Raw genomic sequence first — 27,394 nt, forward strand, 5'->3', positions numbered from 1 at the left:
TCCATCCTATTGCATCCCATTCATTCTATTCTCTCTTTTGACCTTGTCCTTTTTCAAAGATGTTTGCTTCTAACTACCCCAACCCTTCCCCCAATCTGCCCTCCCTTCTATTATCTCCTCCCTCTTCATTCCTTCCCCCTACATTCCTATAGGGTAAGATACCCAACTGAATGTGTATGTTTTCCTTCCTTAAGCCAAATCCAGGGAGAGTAAGGTTTACCCATTCCCTCTCACTTCCTCTGTCTTATTCTCTGTTGTAAAAGCTTTTCCTTGACTCTTTTATGTGAGATAATTTACACCATTCTATCCCCTTCCACTTCTCCCAATATACTCATCTTTCCTAATTTTATTTTTCAGATATTGTCCCTTCACATTCAACTCACCCAGTGCCCTCTGTGTGTGTGTATATATATATATTACAATAATTGTGTTATATGTATATACACACACACACACACACACACACACACACACACACACAATATATTCCTTCCTACTACCCTTAGCACTGAGAAATCTCATGAGTTACAAATATTATCTTTCCATGTAGGAATGTAAACAGTTTCAATAAGTCCCTTATGATTCTCTTTCCTGTTTACTTTTTCTTGCTTCTCTTGATTCTTGTATTTGAAATTCAAATTTTCTATTCAGCTCTGGTCTTTTTATCAGGAATGCTTGAAAGTTTTCTATTTCATTTGCATTCCATTTTTTCCCCCCTCAAGTATTATACTTAGTTTTTCTGGGTAGGTGATTCTTGGTTTTGATCCTAGCTCCTCTGACCTCTGGAATATCATATTTTAAGTCTTCAGATCACTTAATGTAGAAGTTAGTAGATCCTATGTTATCCTGATTGTGTTTCCACAATATTTGAATTGTTTCTTTCTGGCTGCTTGGAACATTTTCTCCTTGACCTGGGAACTCTGGAATTTGGCCATAGTATCCTAGGAGTTTTCCTTCTGGGATCTCTTTTAAGAGGTTATTGGTGGATTCTTTAAATTTCCATTTTTACCCTCTGGTTCTAGAATATCAGGGCAGTTTTCCTTGATAACTTCTTGAAAGTTGATATCTAGGCTCTCTTTTTTTTGATCACGGCTTTCAGGTAGTCTAGTAAGTTTGAAATTATCTCTCTTGAATCTATTTTCCAGGTCAGTGGTTTTTTCCAATGAAATATTTCACACTGTCTTCTACTTTTTCATTCTTTTGGTTCAGTTTTATAATTTCCTGATTTCTCATAAAGTCATTACCTTACATTTGCTCCATTCTAATTTTTAATGAATTGTTTTCTTCAGTGAGCTTTTGGACATCCTTTTCTATTTGGTCAATTCAGTTTTTTAAGGCATTCTTTTCTTCATTGGCTTTTTGGACCTCTTTTGCCTTTTGGGTTAGTCTAATTTTAAAAGTGTTATTTTCTTCATTATTTTTTCGGTCTCCTTTAGCAAGCTGTTAACTTGTTTTTCATGATTTTCTTGCATCACTTTCATTTCTCTTCCCAGTTTTTCCTCTATTTCTCTTACTTGATTTTCAAAATCCTTTTTGAGCTATTCCATGGCCTGAGACAAATTCATATTTTTCTTGGAGGCTTTGTTGTCTTCTTCTGGTTGTATGTTTGGATCTTCCTTGTCACTAAAGAAAGATTCTATATTCTGATTTTTTTCTGCTGTTTCCTCATTTTCCCAGTCAATTACTTGACTTTTGAGCTCTTTGTCAAGGTAGGTCTTTGCTTCCAGTGGAGTGTGGTGTTGTATACTGTCCCAAGCTTCAGGTGTTTTGTGCAGCTGTTTTCAGAGATACTTTTAGGGACTTGCAAAATTTCAGCTCTTCCAAGGTTGTATGATAAAAGGAGAGGTGTTTACTTCTTTTCTGGCCTGTGCTCTCATCTACGAGTGACCACACTCTTTTCTTTATTGGAACTGTGAGGAGAATTCCCTTACCACCACTGCCACAAGCTCCACCACATCAGTACTCTTCCTTGCCCCAGGACTGCCACCCAGGACTGTGATCCAGATCCATAAGCAGGGCAAGGCAAGAGAATCCCACCTCAGCACCAAGAAAGAGATCCCTGCAAGTGCCCTCTGATCAGCTGCTTGATCCCCCCACAATCTATCAACCTAGAGCTCCAGAAACAGCTGCTGTTACTGCTCTGGCCTCCAAAAGCTTCACTGTCCCCTTTACCATCCAGGGGCTGGGTTCGAACTATGCTCCTCTCTTATCCAGGTCAGACAGTTTCCCACCGACTTTCTCTGCTGTCCTTGATGTTTGTGGGTTGAAAAGTTTGGAAACCACCAAAGCTGCCAGTGATTCAGTGTCCTGAGGCCTGCTCAAGCCCTGTGTGTGCCAGCATGGCCCACACTAGACTGTGCTCTGCTCCCAGCCCAGTGCAATACACTCTTCCTGTCAACTTTCCAGGTTGTCTTGTGCTAGAGATTTGTTTTACTCCATCATTTTTTGAGTTCTGCAGCTCTAGAATTTATATAGAGTCATTTTTTACTGCATTTGGAGGGATTTGGGGGAGACCTCAAGGAAGTCCCTGCTTTTATTCCATGATCTTGGCTCCACCCCATAGAAAATATATTCTTGACCAACCAAGAGATAAAGGGAATCATAAAAGAAAAATTTGATTACTTGAAACTGAAAAGTTTTTACACAGATGACATTAATACATTTAGAATAAGAATGGAGGTGCTCAATTGGGAAAAGAATTCTTGGAATAAATTTCTCTTATAATGATTTAGTATCCAAGATATGTAATCAATCAATAAATATATGTAAGAATAATGCCCATCCCCTAACAGATAAATGGTCAAAGGTTCTGACCAAAGAATTTGCAAGAATTAGGAAATATTCACAATCACATAAAAATGCTCATTAATAAGAGAAATGCGATGCAAATGTAGGAGAAAAAAATGATAGTCATTTCTAGCATCATGTCAGGATAGTAGGAAGAATACTTTTTGGCAAGGGGATGTTCAGCCCTCCTCAAATCATACCATAACGTTGAAGGAGAGAGAAAGATAGTTACTTCACATAAGGCTGACTCTGACTAGGGTAACAAAAGAAACAAAAAAAAGAGGTGGAAAAAAAGCATTTTCAATAAGTTTTTAATTCAAGTGAAAATTCCTTTATAAATCTCTAGATGAATTCAGGAAACTGAAAGGAGAAACATGGACTGATGCAAGAAAAAGAGCAAGAGCTCTTGGGGAAATAATATCCAATAGTACTACTACTACTACTACTACTACTACTACTACTACTACTACTACTACTACTACTGCTACTACTACTACTACTACTACTACTACTACTTTTACTCTTGTATCAAACTACTCTCTTCTTTCTATTTTAGAAAAGACAGTGTGATGACATGGAAAAAATAAACTGGAATTGGAGTCAATAGACCTTCTTTGGAGTTTGAGGTCTGCTCCAGTTCTTTACCTTTACTCTGTATATGTAAACAATAAATTCATTTTTTTTAATCTACTCTACTATCTACTGTTTTATGGGTGAGTTTATGTGGTTCACATTCACAGTTATGATTATTAACTATGTTATTTCCCTCCATCCTATTTCCCTCATTTTCTTTTCTCTCTCTGTAACTGTCTCTCCTTCACCCCATCTCTTTTCAACAGTGCTTTTCTTCTGACCCCTACCTCCCCCAATCTGCCCTCCCTTCTATCAGTCCATCCCTCTTTCATTGTCTTCCTCCCCCTCCACTTTTCTATGTTGTAAGATAGATTTCAATTCCCAAATGAGTGTGTATTTTATTCCCTCTTTTAGCCAATTCCAATAAGAATAAGGTTCAAGCAATGCCTATCACCCCCCCCATCTTTCCCTCCACTGTAATAGATCTTTTGCATCTTTTCAGGTGAGATAATTTACCCCAATCCTACCTCTCCCTTCTGTCTTCTCTCAGTGAATTGCTCTTTCTCACCCCTTAATTTTGTTTTCTGGATATCATCCTAAGAAAGTCAACTTATACACATTCCCTCTGTCTAAGTATACTTCTAACTGCCCTAATAGTCATAAAGTTCTTAAGAGTCTAAGTATCATCTTCCCATGTATGGGTATAAACAGTTTAACCTTACTAAAACCCTTGTATTTTCTCTTTCCTGCTTACCTTTTTATGCTTCACTTGAGCCTTGTATTTGAAAATTAGATTTTTCTGTTTAGCTCTGGTCCTTCCATCAGGAATGCTTGAAAGTCCTCTATTTCACTAAATATCTATTTTTTTTCAGCTGAAGGATTATATTCAATTTCTCTGGTTAAGTGATTCTTGATGGCCATCCTTTGCTTTCTGGAATATCATATCCCAAGTCTTCTAATCTTTTAATGTAGGAGTTGCTAAATCCTCTGTAATCCTAACTATTGCTCCATGATGTTTCGACTGTCTCTGGATGCTTGCAATATATTCTCATTGACCTCAGAACTCTGGAATTTGGCTATCATATTCCTGGAAGTTTTCATTTTGGGATCACTTTCAGGAGATGTTTGGTGGATTCTATTTTATTCCCTGGTTCTAGGATATTAGGGCAGTTTTCCTTGATAATTTCTTGGAAGATAATGTCTTGAGTCTTTTTCTGATCATGGATTTCAGATAATTCACAATAATTCTTAAACTATTTCTCTTTGATCTATTTTCCAGATCAGTTTTTCCAATGAGATATTTCACATTTTTTGTCTATTTTTCCATTATTTTGATTTTGTTTGATTGCTTCTTGCTGTCTCATAGAGACATTAGGCTCAAGTTACTTAATTCTAATTTTTAAGAAATTATTTTCTTCAGTGAGTACCATTTTTTCCACTTGGCCAATTCTTCTTTTTAAGGAGTTTGTCTTCTTCAATGAATTTTTGCATGTTTGCCCCTTCCCACTTTTTGTGCTTCCATCATTGAGCTGTTGACTCTTTTTTCATGATTCTCATGCATTGTTCTCATTTCTTTCCCCAATTTTTCCTCTACTTTTTTATTTGGTTTTAAAAAGCCTTTTTGAACTCTTCCAGCAGTTCTTTTTGGGCCTGAGATCAATTCCCATTTTTAATTGTGCTTTATATGTAGCCATTTTGATATCATTGTCCACTTATGAGTTTGTGTTTTGGTCTTCCCTGTCACCAAGAACTTTCTGTGGTCAGTTCTTTTTGTTTGCTTTTTTGCTCATTTTCTAGGCTCTTTCATGACTTTTAGTTTTATGTTAAAGTTGGACTCTGTTCTTGGAGTGAAGGAAGCATGGTCTCAAATTCTTGTGCTGTGGATGCAGGGCCTCACTGCTAGCCTGTGTTGGGACTTAGGGTCTTACATCTGACATTCTGGGATGCAGCCTGCTGCTGCCTTGCCTGGATGCCATCTGCACTAAGCTGTATTCCCCTTTTACTGGAGGAGTGAGATAGACCTTTCCTGCTGACCTTCTAAGTTGTTTTGGGCAAGAAAATTCCTTCACCATATTCTTTTATTGGTTCTGCCACTCCAGGATTTGTTTTGAGGAGTTATTTTATAATTTTTTTGGAGGTGAATTTCAGGGAGTTCTTGCCATCTTGGCTCCATCTAGAATCTGAGATCTGCCTTTTTTTGTTTGTTATGGTCATGAAGCTTCAGTTTTCTCACTGGCAATAAAGTCATAATAATGCTCCTTCTACCAATTTCTTAGGATTGAAATGAATGAGAAAAGATGAGGAGTATAAAATGTTTTCTAACCGGGAGTGTGCTGGAGTCAGCTTTAATTGGCTTGCAAAATTCTATTATTAAAATTTCAAAGTGAGCATTTATACTTTATACTAAATTTGACAAATGATACAAATCAGGTCTTAATCTATTGTTTTGTTAATTGTCTAGACTTAAAAAAGTGATAGAAAATATTAATAATGCAAATTAAACTTAAAATGTATTATGCATATACTTTTTAGGAGAGCTGATAGTTGAATATTTTGCTAGTACACTCCCACCTGTAACTTCAAAAAGCTATTAAAATGTAAGCTTTTATTATTACACACAATAATAACAAGGCCCAGACTCAATTCATCATGCAACCGTCTTCAAAATGGTATAATTACTATTATGTTTAGAATAAGTAATAATTCAGCTCAAAAAGATAAATCCAGTCTACTAATTCAGTTATAGACTTTTCATGAGGATTCAGCTATACATCTGCCTGGATAACCTTTAACAGGATAAAAGATGACATTTAAGTTATAAATAATATTTTTTAAATAATATTTTTTAAAAAGAAAGTCATATATACATATTTTTGAAATTGAAAGGATGCCCATCAACTACAGAATGGATAAACAAGTTGTTGTATATGATTGTGCTATAGGAAATGGCAAGATGGATGAGAAGATTTGTATGAACTAATGCAAAGTGAAGTGAGCAGAACCAGGAGAACACCGTACACAGTGAAAAAAATAATGTAAAAGTGGTAACTGTGAAAGTCTTAGCTACTTTGTACAATGATCCAAGACAATTCCAAAGGACTCATGATGAAAAATGCTATCCAGCTCCAGAGAAGGAGAGAACTTATTGACTATAAGGACAGATTAACCATACATTTTTCAATTTCTTTATTATTTTTCTTGCTTTTTTTCAATATAACTAATATTGAAATATGTCTTTTCATGACTTCCCATGTATAACTGATATATTGCTTGCCTTCTAAGAGCTGGAGGGAGGAAGAGAATTTGGAACTCAAAATGAAGAAAAAAGAATGAAAAATGAATAAATAAATAATAGACATTTTTACAAAGTAAGTCATCTTCTTAATGTTTTCTATTTGCTACTTGACCAATTGAGTTTAAGCCAATTGTTAACAGTCTACAGGATAAATAAGACAATAACCAAAATGTAGCAAGAAAACCTAAAACATAGCCAGATAACCTTTTCTTTAATTCCTTCCCACCCCACTTACTGAAAAAAAAAGCAAATCACATACACATAGGAAAAAACTAACAAACAACTAGAGATACATATGGCACAAGCTAACTCATATCAGAAGAGTATGTGAAATGCTCTTCATTCCCAATAACTATAAATGGAGGTTAAGGAATAAAATAAAAAGATAAAGGAAAATACAGAACAGATGGACAGGATGAACATTAGGAAAGGACTGATTGAAAGTAGAAATAGAAATGAGAAATCTGGGTCTGGGAAAAAATGACAAAGTAGAAAAGTACAATTGTGTTTTTGAGGAAAGAATGTAAGTGCAAAATTTAAAATAAGAGCATGAGGTGATAATGAGTAGAGAGTAATAAAATCCAATAGGAGCAGAAAGAACACACAGAAAAAAAACCCTAGAGATCTTGAATGGAGATCTATAGAGAGGGAAACAAAGTCAGAATGACTCCTTTTGCTGATCACTTACCTAAGTCCCTCAATTCTAAGAATTTCTGAGTTTTCACTTCAGAGACATTTTCTCATTTTGACCTTTAATCTATTTAGTTTTTGAGGTTCAGATTTGTGATTTCATTGGTGTAGATATAGACATACTGATACAGATGAAAAATCAGTCAATAACCAATAATCTGAGAAAGTTGCCTGGATCATTCAGAGGTTAAGGCCACAGTATTAACATAGCTAATATATGTCAAAGACAGGATTTGAACATAGGTGCCTATCCTCTATCTATATGTCATATTGTTTACTCCTTTATTGATTGATCCAAGATTATCATTATTCCAATGGAACCAGTTATCCATTTGAGCCTCCTTTGAATCATAAATGGATTTCATTTTTAGGAAAAAACAGAAACAAAGGAACCAAGTCCAGTGAATAAAGTGAGATGAATTAGATTATATCAGATTAAATACATATTTTTGGTAATAAACAAATGGATTTTTTTCTAAGTGGCCCCCAAATGACATGTGAGTCATAGAATCCTAAAAGATATGAGCTAGAAAGAATTTTAGCAATTCCCAATCTATGCCCATTATTTTACAGATGTCAGAACTAGGCCTTTAGGTATGAAATGTTTGTCCAAGGTCACACAGATAGTAGGTAGCAAGATTAGGATCAGAAGATGTATATGTTCTGGTAAATTTGCTTTAAAATAATAAAAATAAGTTTTCAAATTCAATTACTACATAGTCATGTCTCACATGACAAGTGTTTAACTAGCTATCTCTGGTCCTTTTGTTATAAAACCATGATCATTCATTCAGTGTTATTATAGCTATATACCCATTTAAACTTCTCAAATATACCCATTTAAACTAATGAGGGAGGATATTTTGTATTTATTTTTTATATCTTGAGGGTACAATTTGTGCGCTCAGTACATGTTGCTTGGCAAATGTTTAATTATTTTATATTCATTCATTAGGATAAGGTCAAGAATCGCCTTTAATTTGTTGGGTTACACAAATGTAGGCAGTAGGAAACAGCAAGAAGTTGGGCAGAGAACACAACAGAAGAACAGGTACTTGGTGCTCCAATTTCTTTCTGTGCTTCTGAATCTGATTTTCTGCCCTCCAGAGTGATTTCTCACAAAGATTGTAGAAGAGGTGGGTGGAAAAAGCAATGATTTTAGATAGGATCAGTTTTCCTTCCATCCCAGAGCTCTCAAGGATCCAAGAGAGAGAGAAATAGAAAAGAGGAGTAAGCATTTAGTAGTGCCAGAGGTATGGACACAATATGAATAAAACCTTTAGCAAATACCAAACTTTTCATTTTACTTAATTTTATATCAATGAGGAGGGGAAGTCAGCTTCTCCAGGCTGTTTTCATATTATATCATCTGTATAATAATAATATTCCCCTCAGGATATAAGTTATGAGGGGAAGCTTTCCACATTGGCAAAGTCAAGAATTATAGCTTTGCTAGTAGCTATCATGGCTGTTTTCCTGTACTTTCATCAAGTCTTGTCAAACACCCAAGTGGAGGCTTTGAAATTGCAAGGTGAAGGAAACACCACAATAGAAATATACTTACACATGGCACATGGCATCCTCAAAGAGAACCAAGTTCATCACTTGGTTGACCTCATTGTGGTTCTCTAAGGCTTGCACCAGGATTTGGGTCAGAAGTTCCCATGTCTTCACTGGCATATATTTTGGCTCACCAATACCATTTGCAAAATGGCAGAACATGTTGAGTCTCCTGGTTTCCTCCAGAGTCTTGTCCATATCCTATTAATGAGATACAAGACCCAGGATTCAATTTTACTGATTGCTCAGAGGCAAATAACTTGGTTTGCTTTTAGTTACTGGGATTTCTTTAGAAATAGGTAGTCGTATTGACTTCTACCCTCTCTCTTAACTTCCTAAAAAATTAGATGTTCTATAACTGAGGTTCACAATGCCTTTGAAATTAGTACCCTCAAAAGTGGAAGTGGTGACAGGTCTTTTTTCTATGTGGGATAGAAAGACATACTTTGGAGTCTTTGAAGATAAAGGACTCATCTTCACATATTTGAGGAGTCCCTCTGCTAGTAGAAGCATTGTTAGGGATAACTCTGGGGGATGTGCAATTTTGTGGCAGGTAGATGGCACAATGGATAGAGTGCTGGTCCTAGAGTCAGGAAGATATGAGTTCAGACTCCGGATGCAACTTCAGACATTTACTAGTTTTGTGATCCTGAACAAGTCAGTTAATATGCTTGCCTCAGTTTCTTCACCTGTAAAATGGATATAATAACAGAACCTACTTTGCAAGGTTGATCTGAGGATCAAATGAGATAATTTTAAAGTACTTAGAACAGTACCTGGCATATAAGTGCTATATACAAGTTATTATAATTAATAATTATTATTATATACTCGGGTTCAGATCTGAGTTCAACAGTCTGATAACTGGAAGAACTCCCTCAAATCTACTCTTTTTTCATAGCCTCCAAAAAAATATGACTAAAATCATCTTAAATGTAGCAGCTGGACTTTATGTTTTATGTGGCTAGTTTCTGTCTAAATGTTTACCCTGGAAGGAAAATCTGACTTCTGAGGAAAGTGCCATCAAAAACTCTTGGGGTGTATATGGCAGTATAGGAGCAATAATGATAGTTATTTCCTAATAGTCTTAAAATATTTACAGATCATAGATTTATAGTTCAGAGAGTGATAAGGTATCTTAGAGACAGTCTAATGTAAACCCTTCATTTTGCAGATGAGGTTTCCTAGAGACCTAGAGAGAGGATATAGTTCACATAGCTTATACAGGTGCAATTACAGGGAAGCTCCTTTTTAACAAAGATGACTTTACATGAATTCAGGTATACTAAAGGATAAAGTATATATCCTGAAATTACTGATAACGTACACTATAAAAACCTTATAAAATGTAACTAACCTATGAAAACAATAGTAATGCTAAACAGTAAAAGAATAAATAGACCTGTTCTAGCCTTAGACAAATGAAGAGCGACTGCTATTTTTTTAGAGAATGATAAGATGAAGCAAAATATCTTGTTTGGGTCCAGATGCCTGACAGATGAGACATAAAGTCATAAAAAAATGATGGAAGATCAAGTTTTCAGATCTTCCAAGAAGAAAGAACAGGTTTTCTAAGAAGAAGGAAGATTCACTAATCTAAATAGCTATGGAAGCACAAACAATCAGACCCATTTAAAAGAGGGGCGTATGTGGTCTGATGAGAAAACCTTAGGATACAACTAGATAGGATTACAACTCCCTCAAACTAAGACATTATAGAGCTGAATTTGGGAGATAAGGAGGACTCTTCAAATTAGTCACAAGGAAAAGGAAGATAAAACTTTCTGATAAACTATACGAGCTACCTGGGACAAAAACAAGGGTGTATAGGAGAGAATGACAATGCAGGAGTAATTTAAGAGAGGATAAATAGATGGTTAGCTCCAATAGGGTTTAAATTTGAGAGATATAGTTAAGTCTAACATATAAGAGGGATTAATCATTTCCTATCAGTAGGCTCAGGGGGCAGGACTAGGAACAATGTCTACAAGGTATGAAGAGGCAAAATTTTGGCTGGATGGAAGGAAAATCTTCTAAAGATTCTGTCTATTCTAAAATAGAATGGGTTGCCTAGGGGAGTCGTGAGTTTTTTGTCACCGAAAGTTGTCAGACAAAGAAGTTTGGACAATTACTTGTCAAGTATGATGTAAACAGGAAAAGATTTCCTGAGCAAGGGCTCAGTTTTGGATTGTACCAGATGAACTCTGAGGTTATGCACAAAATAATTATACATATAGATTAAAAAGCATTGAAAATACAAGAAGTATGGAATGCTAGACATCTGGATTAGCCCTAAATTCAGTGCAATAAGAGATGCTGTTTCCCTGGGAAAAACACAGGAAAGGGAATAAAGGGCCCATTTACTCACTTAAAGAACGATACAACACAGAGGACTGATTCTGACAGTACTAAGCTAATTTATATTAATGAACCAGCAATGCAAAGCTGAGTTCTGAAAATCCTGGACCACATGGCCAAAATAATATCTTCTCAGATTTTAATATATAGATTTGGCTATGAAGAAGGGACCAAAAGCAAATAGTCCCTAAAATATAGCTGGCACTCCCTCCACTGATGTGGACTACAATTTCTTCACATAGACAACTTAATGACTTGCTGTGACTAACAAAAAGTCATAGAAACATAAGATCAATGATCTAGGGCTTGCAGGGACTTTAGAGATCATATAGTATAATCCCCTTATTCTGTGAATAAGGAAATTGCTTAATGGCTAGCCCTGAACTTAGGTGGATAGTTGGATGATGTCAAGTCTATACTTAAAATATTTCCTTCTTGAGATCAGAGATTGTATTCCTTTGTGCCTTTGAGAACTTGAGGTCATCTCCACATGATGAGACATGGAGTAGGACTTTAGCAAAAGACAGTGTACAAAGTGATATCCAGATGGGCTTTGGGGGTGGGGGTGGGGCAGAATTTCATTTTTAGTCATTCAAAATAAGTAACTTGATTTTAAAGGTAAAATCAAGGTTGAATGGGTTCTTTTATGCAGATTGGGCAAATTTTCCTGGATATTAGGCCACTTGATTAGGTTTTCACATTGAGGAGGGGTTATGAGGAGATAGAACTGAATGTGAAGAGCCCAGTTCAACTGAAAAATTTAAACTTTGGAAGGAATTGCTCATTTCTAGCCCAGAATTCTTAATATTTCCTGGGTATCTGGCTGGGAATTACAGTGTCTGCTAACCTTACCTTGAATTTTTTTAACTTTTTCTTACTCCTTCCACATTTCCCCTCCTCAGTTAATTTTCCTTCCTTTGTTAGGTATGAAAATAGTATCTACGATCTTACCTTACCACAATAACATTCAGTCTTTTTGACAGAATTGAATGACCAGTCTACCATCTTACTTCCTGTCCTCTCCTTTTGGTTCTTTGTAGCTGTTGTAGCACTTTACCTTAACGTTTTAAGTATCACAAGGAATAGAATAGCAAGAGGGCCAATGATCCACCAACACAGGACCTCACTCATCTATCAGAGATCCTATGTTGGTGCATCATTGGGCCTCTTGCCATCTCATTCCTTGGGGTCTACAAAGAGCTAAAAGAAGACAGTAGGAGGTGAGACTGAAAGGTCTTCAAGGGATTTTAGATCAAACGTAGGGGACATGGTTAAACTGGTGGTGAAAGGGAAATGACTGGAAGCCACTTAGCAAGAAAATGATATAGGATGCCAGCATGATGCCCTGTTTTAAGGCTAGCCAGATAAATTTTCTATTAACATCCCTCTTCCCCCCAGTCAAATGCAAAGCTTCAGGCAGAAGAGTCCTACTATACAGAGTGAGAATTTTAAAATAAGACCAAATGACAAGGACAATCTGCTTATGGAACAGTTGTATTTTGGATTAAGCATAATGTTGTTAGGTAACCATCCATTCATCTTCCCTTGCTTTTTTCCTTTCCATTCTCTATTCTATCTCTTTACAAATTCCTTCTCTTCTACACTCTGAAGTACTCTTTCTTGCTGATCCAATCTTACTTATTACATATTGTAACTAAATATTTAATAATTAAATAGTCTCTATGGAATCACATACTATGATACAAAATGAAGTGAGCAGAACCAGGAGAGCAATTAATATAATAACAATACTCTTATAAAGATAAACAACTTTATAAGACTTAGGAACTCTGATCAACCACAAATCCAAATATCTCATGATAAAGCATGCTATCTACCTTCAGACTGAGAGCTGATGGTCTCAGAGAGTGTGGCTCAAGGCAAATTTTTTCTTTCTTCCTTTTTTTGAATATGGCTAAGGAGCAGATTTGTTTTTCTTGACTATTTTTAAAAATAGTCATTTAAAATAGGATATAAATATTGGAAACAAAAAAGTATGGAATACAAAAAATCCAAGAGAAAAATATAATTCTCCTTCTTTTGTATTTTTATTTTGCCATTCTTAAGAATTTTCTTCTTTTTTGCACATATATATGCATGTATATATATTTTATATAGGTGTATGTATGTATGTAAGGTAATCTGAACAATTCAGAATAATAAACACTTAAGAGTTAAAGAGTTTTTAGAGGTCATCTAATTTACCTTTGATATGATGTAGGAATTTTTTTTCTTCAGTACCCTTGACAGGTGGTCATATAGTCTATGTTTTAACACTTTTAGTGATTAATTCATTACTTTGTAAGGCAGTACAGGTAAATTGTTAGCAAGCTGTCTCTCATAGCTAACCACTCATTCTTGAATGTCATTGTGACAATATGGTACCCAAGACATGATAACTGCCTCACAAAAAATACCATGAAAGTGTAGGGAAAAACACCAAACTATCCTCATTGACTTTACTATGGCCTTTGATGTTATTGATAGGTCAAGAGTCAATGTGTTGTAGTGAACGGAGAGAGGGTTGGCCTTGTCGTCAGGATGTCCTTGGTTCAAGACTTGCTCCTGACGTAACCTGGTTGTGGGATTCTGGTCAGGTTACTTATCATTTTAATACTGTAAGTACCTGTCTAAGACTACTAGTTTACATCAACAGCTGCTGATCTACATTGGTAGAGGGTGTCCCCTTCACAGAAGAAATCATAGTTTAGGACCAAAGAAGCAAATAAATATGACTGGAACCTTTGAAGAAAACATGTTAGATTTAAACCAGTAGAGGGTGGTAGGATATGTCAGAGGGAATGGTAACTTTTTTATAGCATTTTATATGGAATCTCATTTAAATTGTCATTGGAATATGCTTCTGGACACCTGTGAAATTCTTTAAACTCAACATATTAAGAAATAATTATACTTGACAGATTATTATATTCTCATGGCACACATTCAAGAAAACATTAAGATACCTAAGGAATGCTTGGAAGAGAAAGACTGTGTATAAACTGCGGACTGAATATAAATCTAAAGAAGACCAAGATCACCTTTTATTAAGTACAAGGGAAACTCTATACAATTCCTCACCATTAACCTAAGGTTAAATTCTGCCATTCAGTCAGAATAGAATGGACTAACTCATAAAATAGTGAGCCTCTCTCTTCCTTGCTCTCCCCATTCCTGGAAGCATTCCAGCCAAGGCTAGATGCACATTTATTAGGCACTTGGCAGAAGAAAGCCTTGCATTGTATAAGGCTCCTTTTTTCATTCTAAGATTTGATTCCTATGATTAATGCAGAGTTTACTTCTTAGCCTTAAATTTTTCAGATGGGCAATAAGATGGCAAATTCCCCTTCTCTTTCACAGAGCTTCAGAATTCCCTCTTCAACCTGTGAGCTGAATGTCATCATCTGCTTTCTCTCATTTGCAAAGTTATTTGTCACCTAAATATCCCATAGCACTGGATACTCACATCAAAGAAATTCTTTACCACTTCAATTTGAATTTTATCAAAGATGTCAAAGTCTTTTTCTTCAACCATCTTATCCCGATAAACCCGATTGGATTCATGGAGATAGAGTTTCACAAGGTCTGGTGGTGATCTGATACTTTCCACTGTGGAAAAGAGAATGCCCTGCCAGAACAGAAAAATCATTATACTAAAGGGGCAATTAGTTTTTTAACAGTGTTTCTATTCCACAAGTACTACCAGTAAAATCTAGATTGTTTCATTTTTCACTAAAATTCATTTATTCAGGAATCATTTATTGAGTACCAACTAATATGAGGCAGTATGGCATGGTAGACAGAATGCTGACCTTGGAGGACCTGGGTTCAAGTCCTACTCCTGACACATACTGGTTGTGTGAGATTGGGAATCACTTAACTTCTCAGTGCCCTGGGTGACTTTCTAAGAATTATAAATTGCAGAACAATTACTCATCTGGATTGATAGAGGGAATTTTTTACTTGAGGAAATCATATCTTCAGGCCAAAAAAATACTGTTTTGCAGCACAGGGACTGAGAGAGAAAAGAAGATAAGTAAGATATAATCTATATTCTTACAGAGTTTACAATTCAGTAAGGAAACCTATATAAATGGAATACAAAAATTTCCTAAGAGAAATTCCCACAAAGTGCTACTGATTATGCAAAATTTGAATTTTGCAACAATGGTTTAGACTAGATTTTATATATAGTTCTAAATCATGGTCTTATATCTAGTCTATAAATTATCCCCAAATATTAGGTATTTGTATTAAGACATTTGATCTGACATAATCTTTGGGAAATACAATCAAGACTAAATTTAGCTATTTTCAATAACAATGTTTGTTGAATATTCAAAATGTGAGTTTCTGTGGGAGCTGGAAGTTGTTTGAGGGAAGCAAACTCTGCTGTCCTTACCGAAGTAAGGCCCATGTTTATAGTAAAATGCATGTACTTATGGCACACTCCTGACACCTGCACAGCAGCATCAAAGTAGATACAATTCGCAGAGAGGTATGAACATGGGTAACGGTGGTGCAATTTAAAAGTAACTTAACATATGCCAGAGAATAATTGTAGTGACTGAAGGGATTCCAGGAGGGTGACACTGTAATTATATGAAAGGATCAAGGAAAGAGTCCTGGAGAAGCTGCTACTTAAGGTAGGCCTTGAATGAACATTGAGATTTCAGTAGGAGAAGTTGTAATAGACCTGGGGTCAGGGGAGCCTTTGCATTTATAAAGCTGTGAGGTAAGAGAGAACAGAAATATGCTTATAGACCTCTAGGAAACATTTTTAACTCGACATAGTAAGAAGCATTCCTCAAGAGCTGATATATGCTGATGATTTTATTCTTGGAGCACATATGCAAGAAGACATTTGAATGGCTGTGAAATGCTTGGTAGAGTTTGGCACAGAACTATATGGACTGATGATAAATTTGAAGAATAAATTCATACATCAGTCTGTATGGGAAAACCCTATAAAACTCTTCAAGGTCAACTTGTAGTTGAAAGGTATCATTGAATTCCACCATTCAGGCAGAATATAATGGACTCATAAATAGTAAGCCTCCCATCACAGTATATGTTCAAAGCAAGGTTGAATATATGTGTGTGTGTGTGTGTGTGTGTGTACATACATACACACACATATACACATAATTTTGTAAAAGAGAGACTTGAACTCAATCAGAATGAGATTAAGGAAAGATAAAATGCATAAAGAAGTATATCATCAATTAATAAACCAAGACAAATTTTATTGTCTCCATTGTATGCAGACACTGTCCTAGAATGCTAGGGATTCAAAGACTAAACTATTAAAAATTTACATTCTGTCAGAGGAGATGTGTGTGTGTGTGTGTGTGTGTATGTATAACGTATCTATATGTATCTGTACAAAATATATACAATAATGCTCGAGAGGAGGGAGGAGGAAAGTACTCACGTACCCCGGGGAGTCAGGACAGATCTCATGTAGGGGAGGGTACCTGGGATTAGTTTGAAATAAATTAGGAATTCTGTGGGGAGGGAGTACAGTCTAGGCATGGGGTAAGATAGTCTTGTCTTTGCTGGGAAGACAGAATAAGAACGACAAGGTTGGAACTAGATTGTGGAGATCATTGTATGTCAGGTAAGGAATTTGATTTTGTTCTGTTTCCATAAGCAATGCGTTGTCATTTAGGGGTTTCTGAGCAGGCCAGTAACATTGTCAGACCTACTGACTAGAAAAATCACCTTGGCAACTGCATAAAGGATGAAACAGAAAGGAGACGAAGGCAAGTAGATGGATGGAGTCAATGAGACCAGTTAGAGGGGGAGAAATAATGAGGACAAATACTCCAGAATCCTTGAGTCTTCAGCAATCCTCAGGGCTGAGGGTCACATTCCAAGAAAGATAGAGTTGATACATTTTAGGAGGTACTGGAGTGGGGACAATTCTTTAATGAACCCACTCCAAAGGTAACGGAGGTTTCAGTGATCTACTACCAGAAAAAGACAAATGACTTTGGAATCCTGTTATTCCTTGGCATCATTTTCCTTCCTCAGACAGACATGGAATCATCCCACCATACCCAAGACCTAGAAACTCTTTCCTGTACCATTACATAAGAAAGAAGGCTTTAGTATATTTTTTTATTTTACTGAGACAATCATCTAGAAACAGCATGACATAATGAAAAAAAGGACTAGTCTGGACACCAGGAGATCTGGGTTTAAATTCCAGATCTGTCATTAAGTTGCTTTTTGATCTTGGGCAAGTGACTTCTTTCTGTACCTGATCTTCCTAATTTGTAAAATCAGGTATTTGGGCAAGATTTCTGCTGACGATCCTTCCTGTTGTAATGTTTAATGATAATATCATCAAATAATGATGATAGTGTCACCAAAGCTCTTGTTTATATAGCCCATAAGATTCCATCTGCCTATTATTGATTATGTGGGGCTCCCTCTGAAGCTGTGCACATACCAAGAGCTTTGGCATTAACATTTGCTTTAGTAATCAATGACAGTGATCAAGGGTCAGACTCATCCTTGAAAACAACCCTATACTTCTCCTTCCCAGAGCCCAAGAGTCATTATGGAAAGATAACAGTGTATACTAGGATAAGTGCTGGACTTGGAGTTAGGAGAGACTTAGATTCAAATTTAAACTCCTATATTTATTAGTTGTACGATCACGGGCAAGTTATTTAACCTCTTCACATCTCAATTTATCAGCTATAAAATAGAGATACCATTAGTATTTACCTCACTGTCATGATGATTAAATGAGATAAGATTTGTAAAGAACTTTGAGACCCATACTATATAAATGTTAGTGATGATGAATGAAGATGATGATGATGATGATGTACTCACTTGGAAAATGTTGGAGAAGTCCCGGAGGTTGAAGATGTAATGGAATTTTATTGCTGTGGGAAGAAATGTGGTAGCAATTTTCTGGTGGAAGGTAATGGCTAAGTTGATGAGTTGAGGGGTGGACTTCAGCAGTGATGATGGAAAGTTACCAAGTTTTAGATGTTGAGTCAAGATGGTGCTATAGATTGAAGACAATGCATCTACTCCTGGGAAGGAGAGCACAAAGATGCTAAAATGACGCTGCACAAGAAAAGAAAAAGGAGTTGGAGGAATTAGATGTTCCTTTGTTGCCAACACAAATTCCAACTGAGGATGAAATATTTTAATAAGCATTGTACTGGGTACCCTTGCTACACAAATAACACATGATGAGGAACTTGATGGCCTTGGATTCTGTGTGAGCAAGATATGCTTTACATCTTCCATGTCCTGAAGTTAAATGACAAAATATCATAAAGGAGAGTAGAGAGGTTAGTTTATCCCCAAGTTAACAGATTAACTACTTGACAAGAAGCTATTTAGCTTCTGGTTCACTTTCCCCTTGCTTTCCCTTTGCCCTCTCTCCTGGCTCCATTAGGTGTGAATGGCTGGTGAGAAGATACACCACATCTTGCATTGCCTTCCTTGTATCCCTAACCCCATCCATTGGTGACCTAGATCCAGTGGAACAGCAGGAGAAGACATGGCAATTCACACTATTTGGAAGAATTTAGAGTCAGCAATTCTATTTTTTCTGGTGAGAGGGAGAATTTCTAGGTCTTAGCATCCTACCATTCTCTCCTAATCTTCTCCTGGTCTGACCATCAGTCTTGCCTCCAGATCACTCTCTCACCTGACCTTCCACTGTTGGATGTCCCATCAATGGACCTTTAAGACCTTTGAGCCTTCCTATCCACCTTGTAGAACTCTCTTTTATGTATTTTCTTTCCTAATTAGAATGTAAGTTCCTAGAAAGTATGGAATTTTGTTTTTCTACTTGTATCTCCAATGTATAACATAGTACTTGGCATATAGTAAATGATTAACAAATTTTTTTATTCATTCATTCATGTAAGGAAGTTGGCCTAAATGACTTTTGATATTCCTTGGAACTCAGATTCTGAGATCAGTAGTCTCTTCTGCATATGAAAATGCCAGTCCTTTCTCTTCTTCTAAGGATAATCCTGACTAGTTTATTGTCTTTGAAAGATGGATACTGCATAAAACACAATGAGAATTATTGCTCAGGAATAAGTAGTGCTGGAATTGGTAAGATAATGGTTGAAGTGTAAGGCTATCTCTGTAGCTAAAGAGCATGATTGTAAATACTCCTTCCCTGGTTAATCTCTCTACTTGTGTCTTTGATCCAATTCCCTTTTATCTCCACCAGGAACTTATTCCTTTCATCATTCACTCTCTACACTTAAATTTCAACCTCCTTTACTGCTATATGCATATATGTCCAGATCTCCCCCATCCTTAATAAATTTTCACTTGGCCCAACCATCCCTTCAAGTTGTTGCATTTATATTTCCTTCCTTTCACAGCCACAATCAGGAAAGTTAGACTTATTACCTCCATTTTCTTCTTATTTCTCAGCTTTTTTCAGTCTGGCTTTTGTCCTTATCACTTGACTGAAATTGGTTTTAACAGTCACCAATGACATTTTTATTGCTAAATCCAATGACCTTTTTTTCAGTTTTTATCCTTCTTAATTGCTTTGTTGAATTTGAGACTGTTAACTACCCTTTTTCCTAGATACTCTCTCTTCGTCAGGTTTTTGTGACCCTGCTCTTCTGTGCTTTTCTTCCTAACTGATCGATCTTTTTGTCTCCTTTGCAGGGTCATTATTTATGCCCTACTGCATTTATGAGTTTACTGACTCTATCCTGAGCCCCCTTCTTTTCTCTAAATACTCTCAGTGATCTTATTAGGTCACAGAGATTTAACTATCATTACATGACTTTTATAGGTATACAACTCAACTTTTTCTCCTGAGATCCAGTTCCACATTGCTAACCTCCCCACTGGACATCTCCAACTGAATATCACCATAATATATTCAAGACAGAATTCTTTGTCAATTAGGCAATAAACATTAAGAGACTATTCTGTGTGAGGCTCTGTGCTAAGGAATGAGGATACAATAAGGCACAAAATGTGTACTCTCTCCTAACTTCCTGGCCTGCAGCTTCCTTCCTTCCTTCCTTCCTTCCTTCCTTCCTTCCTTCCTTCCTTCCTTCATATTCCTCCCTCCTCTCCCTCCACTCCTTCCCTCTGTCCACATAGGGAATCATAATTTTTACCTTTGGGTACTCTGCCCAAAGGAATATAAATTTTGATTGCTGAAACTTTGCAAGATATCTTTGAATTTATGGGCTAGAATTCTTTTTTAAGGACCATACCTTAAACCTAAATCACTCTGACTCTCACTGATTGCCACATAATAGGTCTTACCACATGCCTACCTTGGTTATTGTTTGAGTTCTGATGGCTCCAAGCGAAGGTAAATTGTAATTGTTTCAGTTTTGGCCAGAAATCCTGAGGGTCTTCCTCTCCTAGATTGATTTTTTTTGACTAGGTAAAAGAGGGCATTTCTTGTCTTTCTTTCTTACCTAGCTTTAATCACTGATTAGGCATTATCTCAGTCAAACTGAGAAACCTGGGAAAGACCTTAGCTTAAAAAAAGCCAAGGTCTCCCATTGCATCTGGGACCATCTCCAGTCATCTTGATCTGTATCTTACCACTGGATCCAGATGGCTCCAGAGGAGAGAGTAAGGCTGGTGACTTTGCATAGCCCTCCCTCACTTAAATCCAATACATTTGCAAGTCATGACATCACCTTCCTGATGTCATGGTCCTCTTCCAGAATGAAGGACAAACAATAACAACAAGGAGTCATCTGAGAGGTTTTTTTCTCATCCATCCTCCATACCCAATCAATCGCCCAAACTCAATGATTCTACCTCCTAAACATCTGCTTCCCACTGTATTCTCTCTACTTATTCTATAACCACCTTCCTTCTGGCCCTTCTCACCATTGCAGTAGCCTCCTCATTGATTTCCTTGTGCATACTCTTTTCTTCCTTCAATCCACACTCCACACAGCTGCCAAATTAATACGTCTAAAGTATAGGTTTGACCGTATTACTACCTTGCTCAAAAAGCTCCTGTGGTTCTCCACTACATTTAGGGCAAAATATATGCTAATTTCTTGGGCATTAAAGCCATTTACAACTTGGCTATAGTTTAGTTTTCAGGCTGATTGCACATTACTCCCTCTTACATACTTTTTGTTCTAGCCAAATTAGCCTTGTACACAACATCCCATCTCTCATCTCCATGCCTTTATATGGGTTATCTCCTATTGGTGGAATGTTCTCCTTGCTAATCTCTGTCAAGTCTCAGATCAAATGCGAATTCTTCAAGGAGGCTTTTCCTGACTCTGTCGTTAGTACTCCCAGGCCCATCACTTTTAATATATTTTGCATTTATCTTGAATTTATTTACCCAAGAACATGTATCCATGTCCCTTTCCCTTCTCTAATAGATTATAATCTCCTTTAAGGAAGATATTACTTCCCTCCTGTATTTGCAACTCCAGATGCTTACCTGTAGCCGAGGGTTAATGGTGAAGCTTCCAGCTGTGGGGTTCATACAGGCCACATATTGCACATTCATGACTTCCTTAAGAAACAATTTATTCCGGTCATACCTGCAACATGAAAGCATGCCAGAAAGTAGGAAAGAGGTGTGGACACTCAGATGGATTTCATTCATTCATTCAGTCATTCATTATCTCTTCAAGGATATGGAAAGGATAGGTAATGTTTACCTAAATTTTAGGAAATTTGACAGTTTCCCTTTCAACTTTTGTGGAATGATGGAAAGATGTAATCTACAAAATAATATAGTTAGGGGGATTCATGATGTGATAGAGTAAATGTTCAATATTGTTATGAAAAACTAGAAAAAAGGAATAGATGGCATGTCAAATTTGCAGATGATACAAAGCTAATACATGGGAATAAAAAGTCGAGGTTAAAAATTATCTTAGATTACAACACTGGGTAGAATCTGATAAGATTAAATATAATACAAATGAGTATAATGTCTTACATTTGTGTTAAAAAAAGCAACTTCACAAATATAAATAAGAGGACATGTTTCTGGTTAGCATTTTGTCCAAAAATTTTGGGAGTTATAGTGAACTATAAGCTCAGTAGGAAGCAACAGTATAAAATGGCAGCCAAAAAGGGAAAATTTAATGTTAGGCAACTTTAAGAAAGGCACAGCGTCTGATACCAAAAGGCAGATTTTCTGTTCTTGACTCTATCACATCTGGAGTATTGTGTAACGTTCTGGGTACCCTATTTTAAGAAAGACACTGATAGGCTGGAGAAAGTCCACAGAGACTTTTGTAAGAAGGATGGCCATGCCACACAAGGATCAGTTGAAGGAACTAGAGGTATTTTATCTGCAGAAGAGATGACTTAAAAGAGATATTATGGCTGATTTCAAGTAGCTGAAGCAATGCCAGATGCAAGGTGGATTAGATTTGGGAAACCTGGCATCAAAGGTCAGAACTAAGAGCATTGGGTGAAACTGGAAAAAAAAGTGGGTTTAGGTTTGTTACAAGAAAAAAAAATCCTTACTCATAGTTATTCAAAAGTAGAATGTGCTACCTTAGAAGGCAGAAAGTTTTATTGTTTTATGAGGTGTTCCTCCAGAAAGTCATGCTCCTCTCTCTCACTGTGGTACAGAAGCAGCTTTGGTGACCCTGGGTTCTTGAAGGCACTGCCAGTCATAATGATCATAAGCTTTAGCAGGTTCTGACATGGTGGTCCTGGTAAGAAACTAATACTGGCTCTGATAACAGACCAAGTTTGTTTACCAAGGATCAAGTTTGCTAAGCATGGAAAGGCACGTTACCTGGTGATCATTCTCCACCCCCACCCCCACCCCCCTGCTTCTTTTTGTCATGGCAACCCACAAAACAAAGGAAAAATTTAAATTTATGTGTGGTCTTCCACTTTTGCAGTGATTGTATCAGAGGTGGGAAAGGAGTTTTTCTTTGGGACTTTGTTTACAGGTGTTTTGTAGTAATTTTCTTATTCTGGTTTTATACCTTGGACATCTTTAGAACCATAACAGTTCTTTATTATGGGAGTCATTTTTGTTGGTTTGTTTGCTTTTTCCTTATAGCCTTACTTCCACAGGAACTTTGGGTTAGGGCCAGGCTCTCTGCAGTTCTGAAGAGTTTGGTATTTATTGATTTATATTTGTTAGGGTCCAGCTGCTGCTGTCTTCAGATATTAATTTCTGTGTTCCTCAAGGACCACACTGTGGCTTGACTCAGTGAGCTGCAAACCTTCAGCATGCCCCAAGTCTATGACAGCCGATATCTCTCCTATCCCTTTCTAAACTTCAGTATAGCTTATGGTCTGTAAATTGTGCATTCAGTAAAAACATAAAAAAACTACATAAATGGAATTGAAATTCTTTTTCTCAGTAGGCTGATTCTGACAATGGGAAGGCAGGACAGCAAGGGAAATCACTCCCCCATGGTTGGCCACAACTGTCAAATCTCAAAATTTAAATTTCAGCAGAAATTATCAATCTTCTCTATCTGACAAGGTTAAACTTGTTACTCATTAAGAATCATGCTAACATAACTTGAATATAACTTCTAGAAGATATTTCCTTGTCTCATACCACCAAAGGATTGATTTTTTTAATGTCAGTTCCTGAGTATTGTGTAACATGTTTTCAGGAAGAGAAAATTTAAAAAGAAATATAATCAAGCTGTTTAAGAGATTTCTAATTATCAACAAGTGAAATAAAGTTTATAACCTCAGTTATAAGCTATCATAACACACATGTACTTCTTACACTTCACATCCCCTTTTCCCCCATTACCTCATTTAATGAATTTCAGCATCTTAGTACTTACCAGTGTCCATAGTCCATATGCTGTCTGATGAGTGTATGAGGTTGCACTGTTCCATATGTGTCTACCTCAGGCATATTCATGTCATCAATGAAATAGATAAGTTTCTTGGTGCCAGGTGGACCATAATTTCTGCCGGCCTTCTTGTCCAGAGGTTTCTCTAGGACAGCTATTAAGACACCCAGAGAGTGAGAAGAGACAACTAAGATCTTAAATATCTCTGAGTCAACTGAGGCAACACAAATTCCAGTTCTTGGCATCAAATTTGATGGCCACTTAGGGGAACAGATGAAAGGGGACACTTATGAGAATGCTGCTTAACCTTTCTAGGCTTCGGTAATGTCATACAAAAGGACTAGACCTAGTTTATTTTTTTAATTGAAATTTACTATATTTTCAGTTCTGAAGTCCCTCCCTCCCTTCTCTTCTATCCATCAAGAAGGCAAGAAAAACAAAACCCATTACAATATGTATACTCATGCAAAATCACCCTAATTAATTTCCAAGGAACCTTCAAATTCTAAAATTCCATTATCTTTTCAACCATAATCTATCCTTTATTCTCAAGTCCCTTGTCCTATTGCCTTGCCAAACTTGGATTACTCGTACCACATACCTCCTTTACTTCTGTTCATGCACTACTTAATGACAGTAGAAAAAACAATTGTGAAACTGTGCTGATTAGGTTTACTACAAATTTATGTTATCTTTACTAAAAAAAAATTGCGATCATTTGCTGAGCTCTTCTTGCTTCTACACCATCTCATATTCTTTTGATATTCTGCCCCCCTCTTTCCTCTCTTTGCCAGGGCCAACCCCTCCACATGAACCCTTCCCTTCCTGTCTTCTCCACTACCACTGCTACTCTCACTTTAATTTTTATCTGCTGGCTCCTTCCTTGCTACCTGCAAATATGCCTGTGACTTGATCCATCCATCTCCTCTAGCTATTTTCCTATTTCTCTTTTCCCATTTATGGCTAAATTCCTGAGTTACTTAGTGGCTCAGCTCAAGTTCTACCTTCTGAAGGAGCCCTTTTTTTGTTCCCCCAGATATAATCCCTTTCCCTCTTATGTTACCATCTAATATGCATACATATATGTATATGTATATATATAAATTTATATGTACATATGCATGTATATATGTATATGTATGTTCTTCCCATCAGAATATGAACTCCTGCTTTGTACCCCCACTTCTTAGCACAATGACTTGTACACAGCAAATGTTTAATAAATGCTTATTTGACTGAGTTCTATCCTCAGGGAAATCTCTAAGTTGGATCTTGCTTTCTATTAAGCAAACATAAAAGAATAAAAGGCCATAGTGCCTGTTATGAAAGTGCATTTAGTTCCTTGGACTGCTTGTAAAATGAGAATCTCAAAGATTCTTCTGGTACCCCAGGAGTGCTCATTATATTGCAAACATTATTGTCAGAGTAATAATCTTATCAGAGTTTTGGAGATGGTAGAAGGGCAGACACCTTTGTGATTCTCTAGATTTTTATCAGAAGTTGTATAAAAAAAAATACCCATTATTGCTTCTCTTGTCTCATCCCCTTTAATAGTCCCCAATCTTCTTAGTTCCCAAAGAAAGTAATACTTTGATACTCTGAAGAGTAAGTATAAAAACATACTCTAGTTTTTTAATTAGAGAATTAGAGAGAATCAACTCAACAAGGCAATATTCTAATCTGGGCAAAAAATTTTTGTAATAGGGTACAAGTATTTTTCTCAGTAAAGTAATTAAAGATTTATATAATAAAAGAATCAACACTTGTCCACCACATTTGGAAGTGTGAAAATCCATTTGATATCTTCTCTTATAAATCCAAAAGCCTGTGTACAGGGAAAAATGTCAACAGACATATATTTGAAGGTGACAGGTTGGAAAGATAAACTTTTCCAAGAAGTCAAAATATTTTAATGTTCTGGTACTGAGTTAAATTAAGTGTTTCAAATATGAATTTAATTAGCATTTAATTACAATAAAATAGCAACCAATTAATCATCCAACACTTTCTGTCAACCCCACTGCTAACAGATCTAATATATACATAAGGGATCTGTCAAACTGAAATGTACTGGCTTGCCAAGAAAATAGTTGTGAATGCAATTCCTCTTTAATACAGGAAAATATTTTCTTGGAAGGACTTGTTTCTTTCTCAAGGCAGTGGTATTCAAATCAACCTTTGAAATTAAGGAATGATTGTAATTTGTACTGATTAAACTCTTTATATTTCTAAGAGACTGAGAAGAATAAGACTTTGAGAAATGGCCTTGGAGTACAATTTGGTTGTTGATGTCTTTTCAGACTCTTCATGACCCCATTTTGGGGTTTTCTTGGCAACGACACTGGAGTGTTTTGCTATTTCTTTCTCCAATTCATGTTATGGATGAGGAACTGAAGCAAATAGGGTCAAGTGACTTGCCCAGGGTCACTTGTCTGAGGCCAGATTTGAACTCCTGAAGATTAGTCTTCCTGACTTCAGGTCCAGCACTCTAAATGGCAGTCCAAGCTCTGGAAACCCCTCTGAAGTTTCCTTGAATCTTCTCACTTGATCTGGCATTAGTCTGAGGCTATAATCCCCTCAAATGGTATTTCATTATCACTATGCCTCAATTTTGTTACCTTTAACCTAGCCCAGGCCTTCATTGTCTGTTATCTCTGGATTGCCTCTGGCTACTTCTCCACCCTTGATCTTATCTACACTTCCTTTCCTTGGTTCCTGACCACTCCAATCATGGTCCTCCCTGGACTCCTCCTCCAGTCACCCTAGACTACTGGCCATTACTTGGCCAACCCTAGATTCTTCCCACAGTCTTTTTGAATATAAGATCCATCTTGACCTCCATTAAGGTGATCAGATTCAATCTGCCCTGCTTTCATTAGCATTACAATTATTCATATTCCTTAAAAGTCTGGCCAATGTGGCAGATCTTTAATAAACCTTGTTTTTCTTTGGCTGAAAGAAGTTTTGTGTTGAATTCATTCAGACAGGACCAGCATGTTGCAATTTTGGGGTCCCAGTACCCCTAAATCTCAATATATCCACCTAGTTGCCTTATACCATGGAATGCAATGGATTATCTCAAATAAACAGTTTTGATCTACTAAAGAAATAGGAGCACTTCTGGGAGATAATAGATTCTATTCCTTCTAAGGTTAACTTAGCTTCTTAAATTGAGGACTGGACATATCATAAATAGAAGAGCTAGAAATGGGCTACAATTTCAGGACTGCAGTTGTGGTTTGTCCTTCATTCTTGAAAAGGACCATCATATCAGGGAGATGATGACATGACCTGCAATTGACTTTGATTTGAATGAGGGAGGGCTGTGCAAGTCATC

The 27,394-nt window shown here is 36.6% G+C and overlaps 1 protein-coding gene across 1 annotated transcript in view; it reads right to left on the reverse strand.

The window, feature by feature from the left end:
* The window catches only part of DNAH9 (dynein axonemal heavy chain 9), a 459,447-nt gene that overhangs the window by 193,387 nt on the left and 238,666 nt on the right, over window positions 1-27,394 (reverse strand). The window contains exons 39-43 of the mRNA XM_072645065.1: window positions 24,046-24,211; window positions 21,705-21,807; window positions 18,113-18,352; window positions 14,730-14,891; window positions 8,910-9,106 (exon numbers count right to left, since the gene is read on the reverse strand). Coding sequence (XP_072501166.1) covers window positions 8,910-9,106; window positions 14,730-14,891; window positions 18,113-18,352; window positions 21,705-21,807; window positions 24,046-24,211 — 868 coding nt within the window. The remainder of the gene's footprint in view (window positions 1-8,909; window positions 9,107-14,729; window positions 14,892-18,112; window positions 18,353-21,704; window positions 21,808-24,045; window positions 24,212-27,394) is intronic.

The sequence above is a fragment of the Notamacropus eugenii genome, chromosome 2 (assembly GCF_028372415.1).
Source record: "Notamacropus eugenii isolate mMacEug1 chromosome 2, mMacEug1.pri_v2, whole genome shotgun sequence".
Classification (NCBI taxonomy): Eukaryota; Metazoa; Chordata; class Mammalia; order Diprotodontia; family Macropodidae; genus Notamacropus; species Notamacropus eugenii.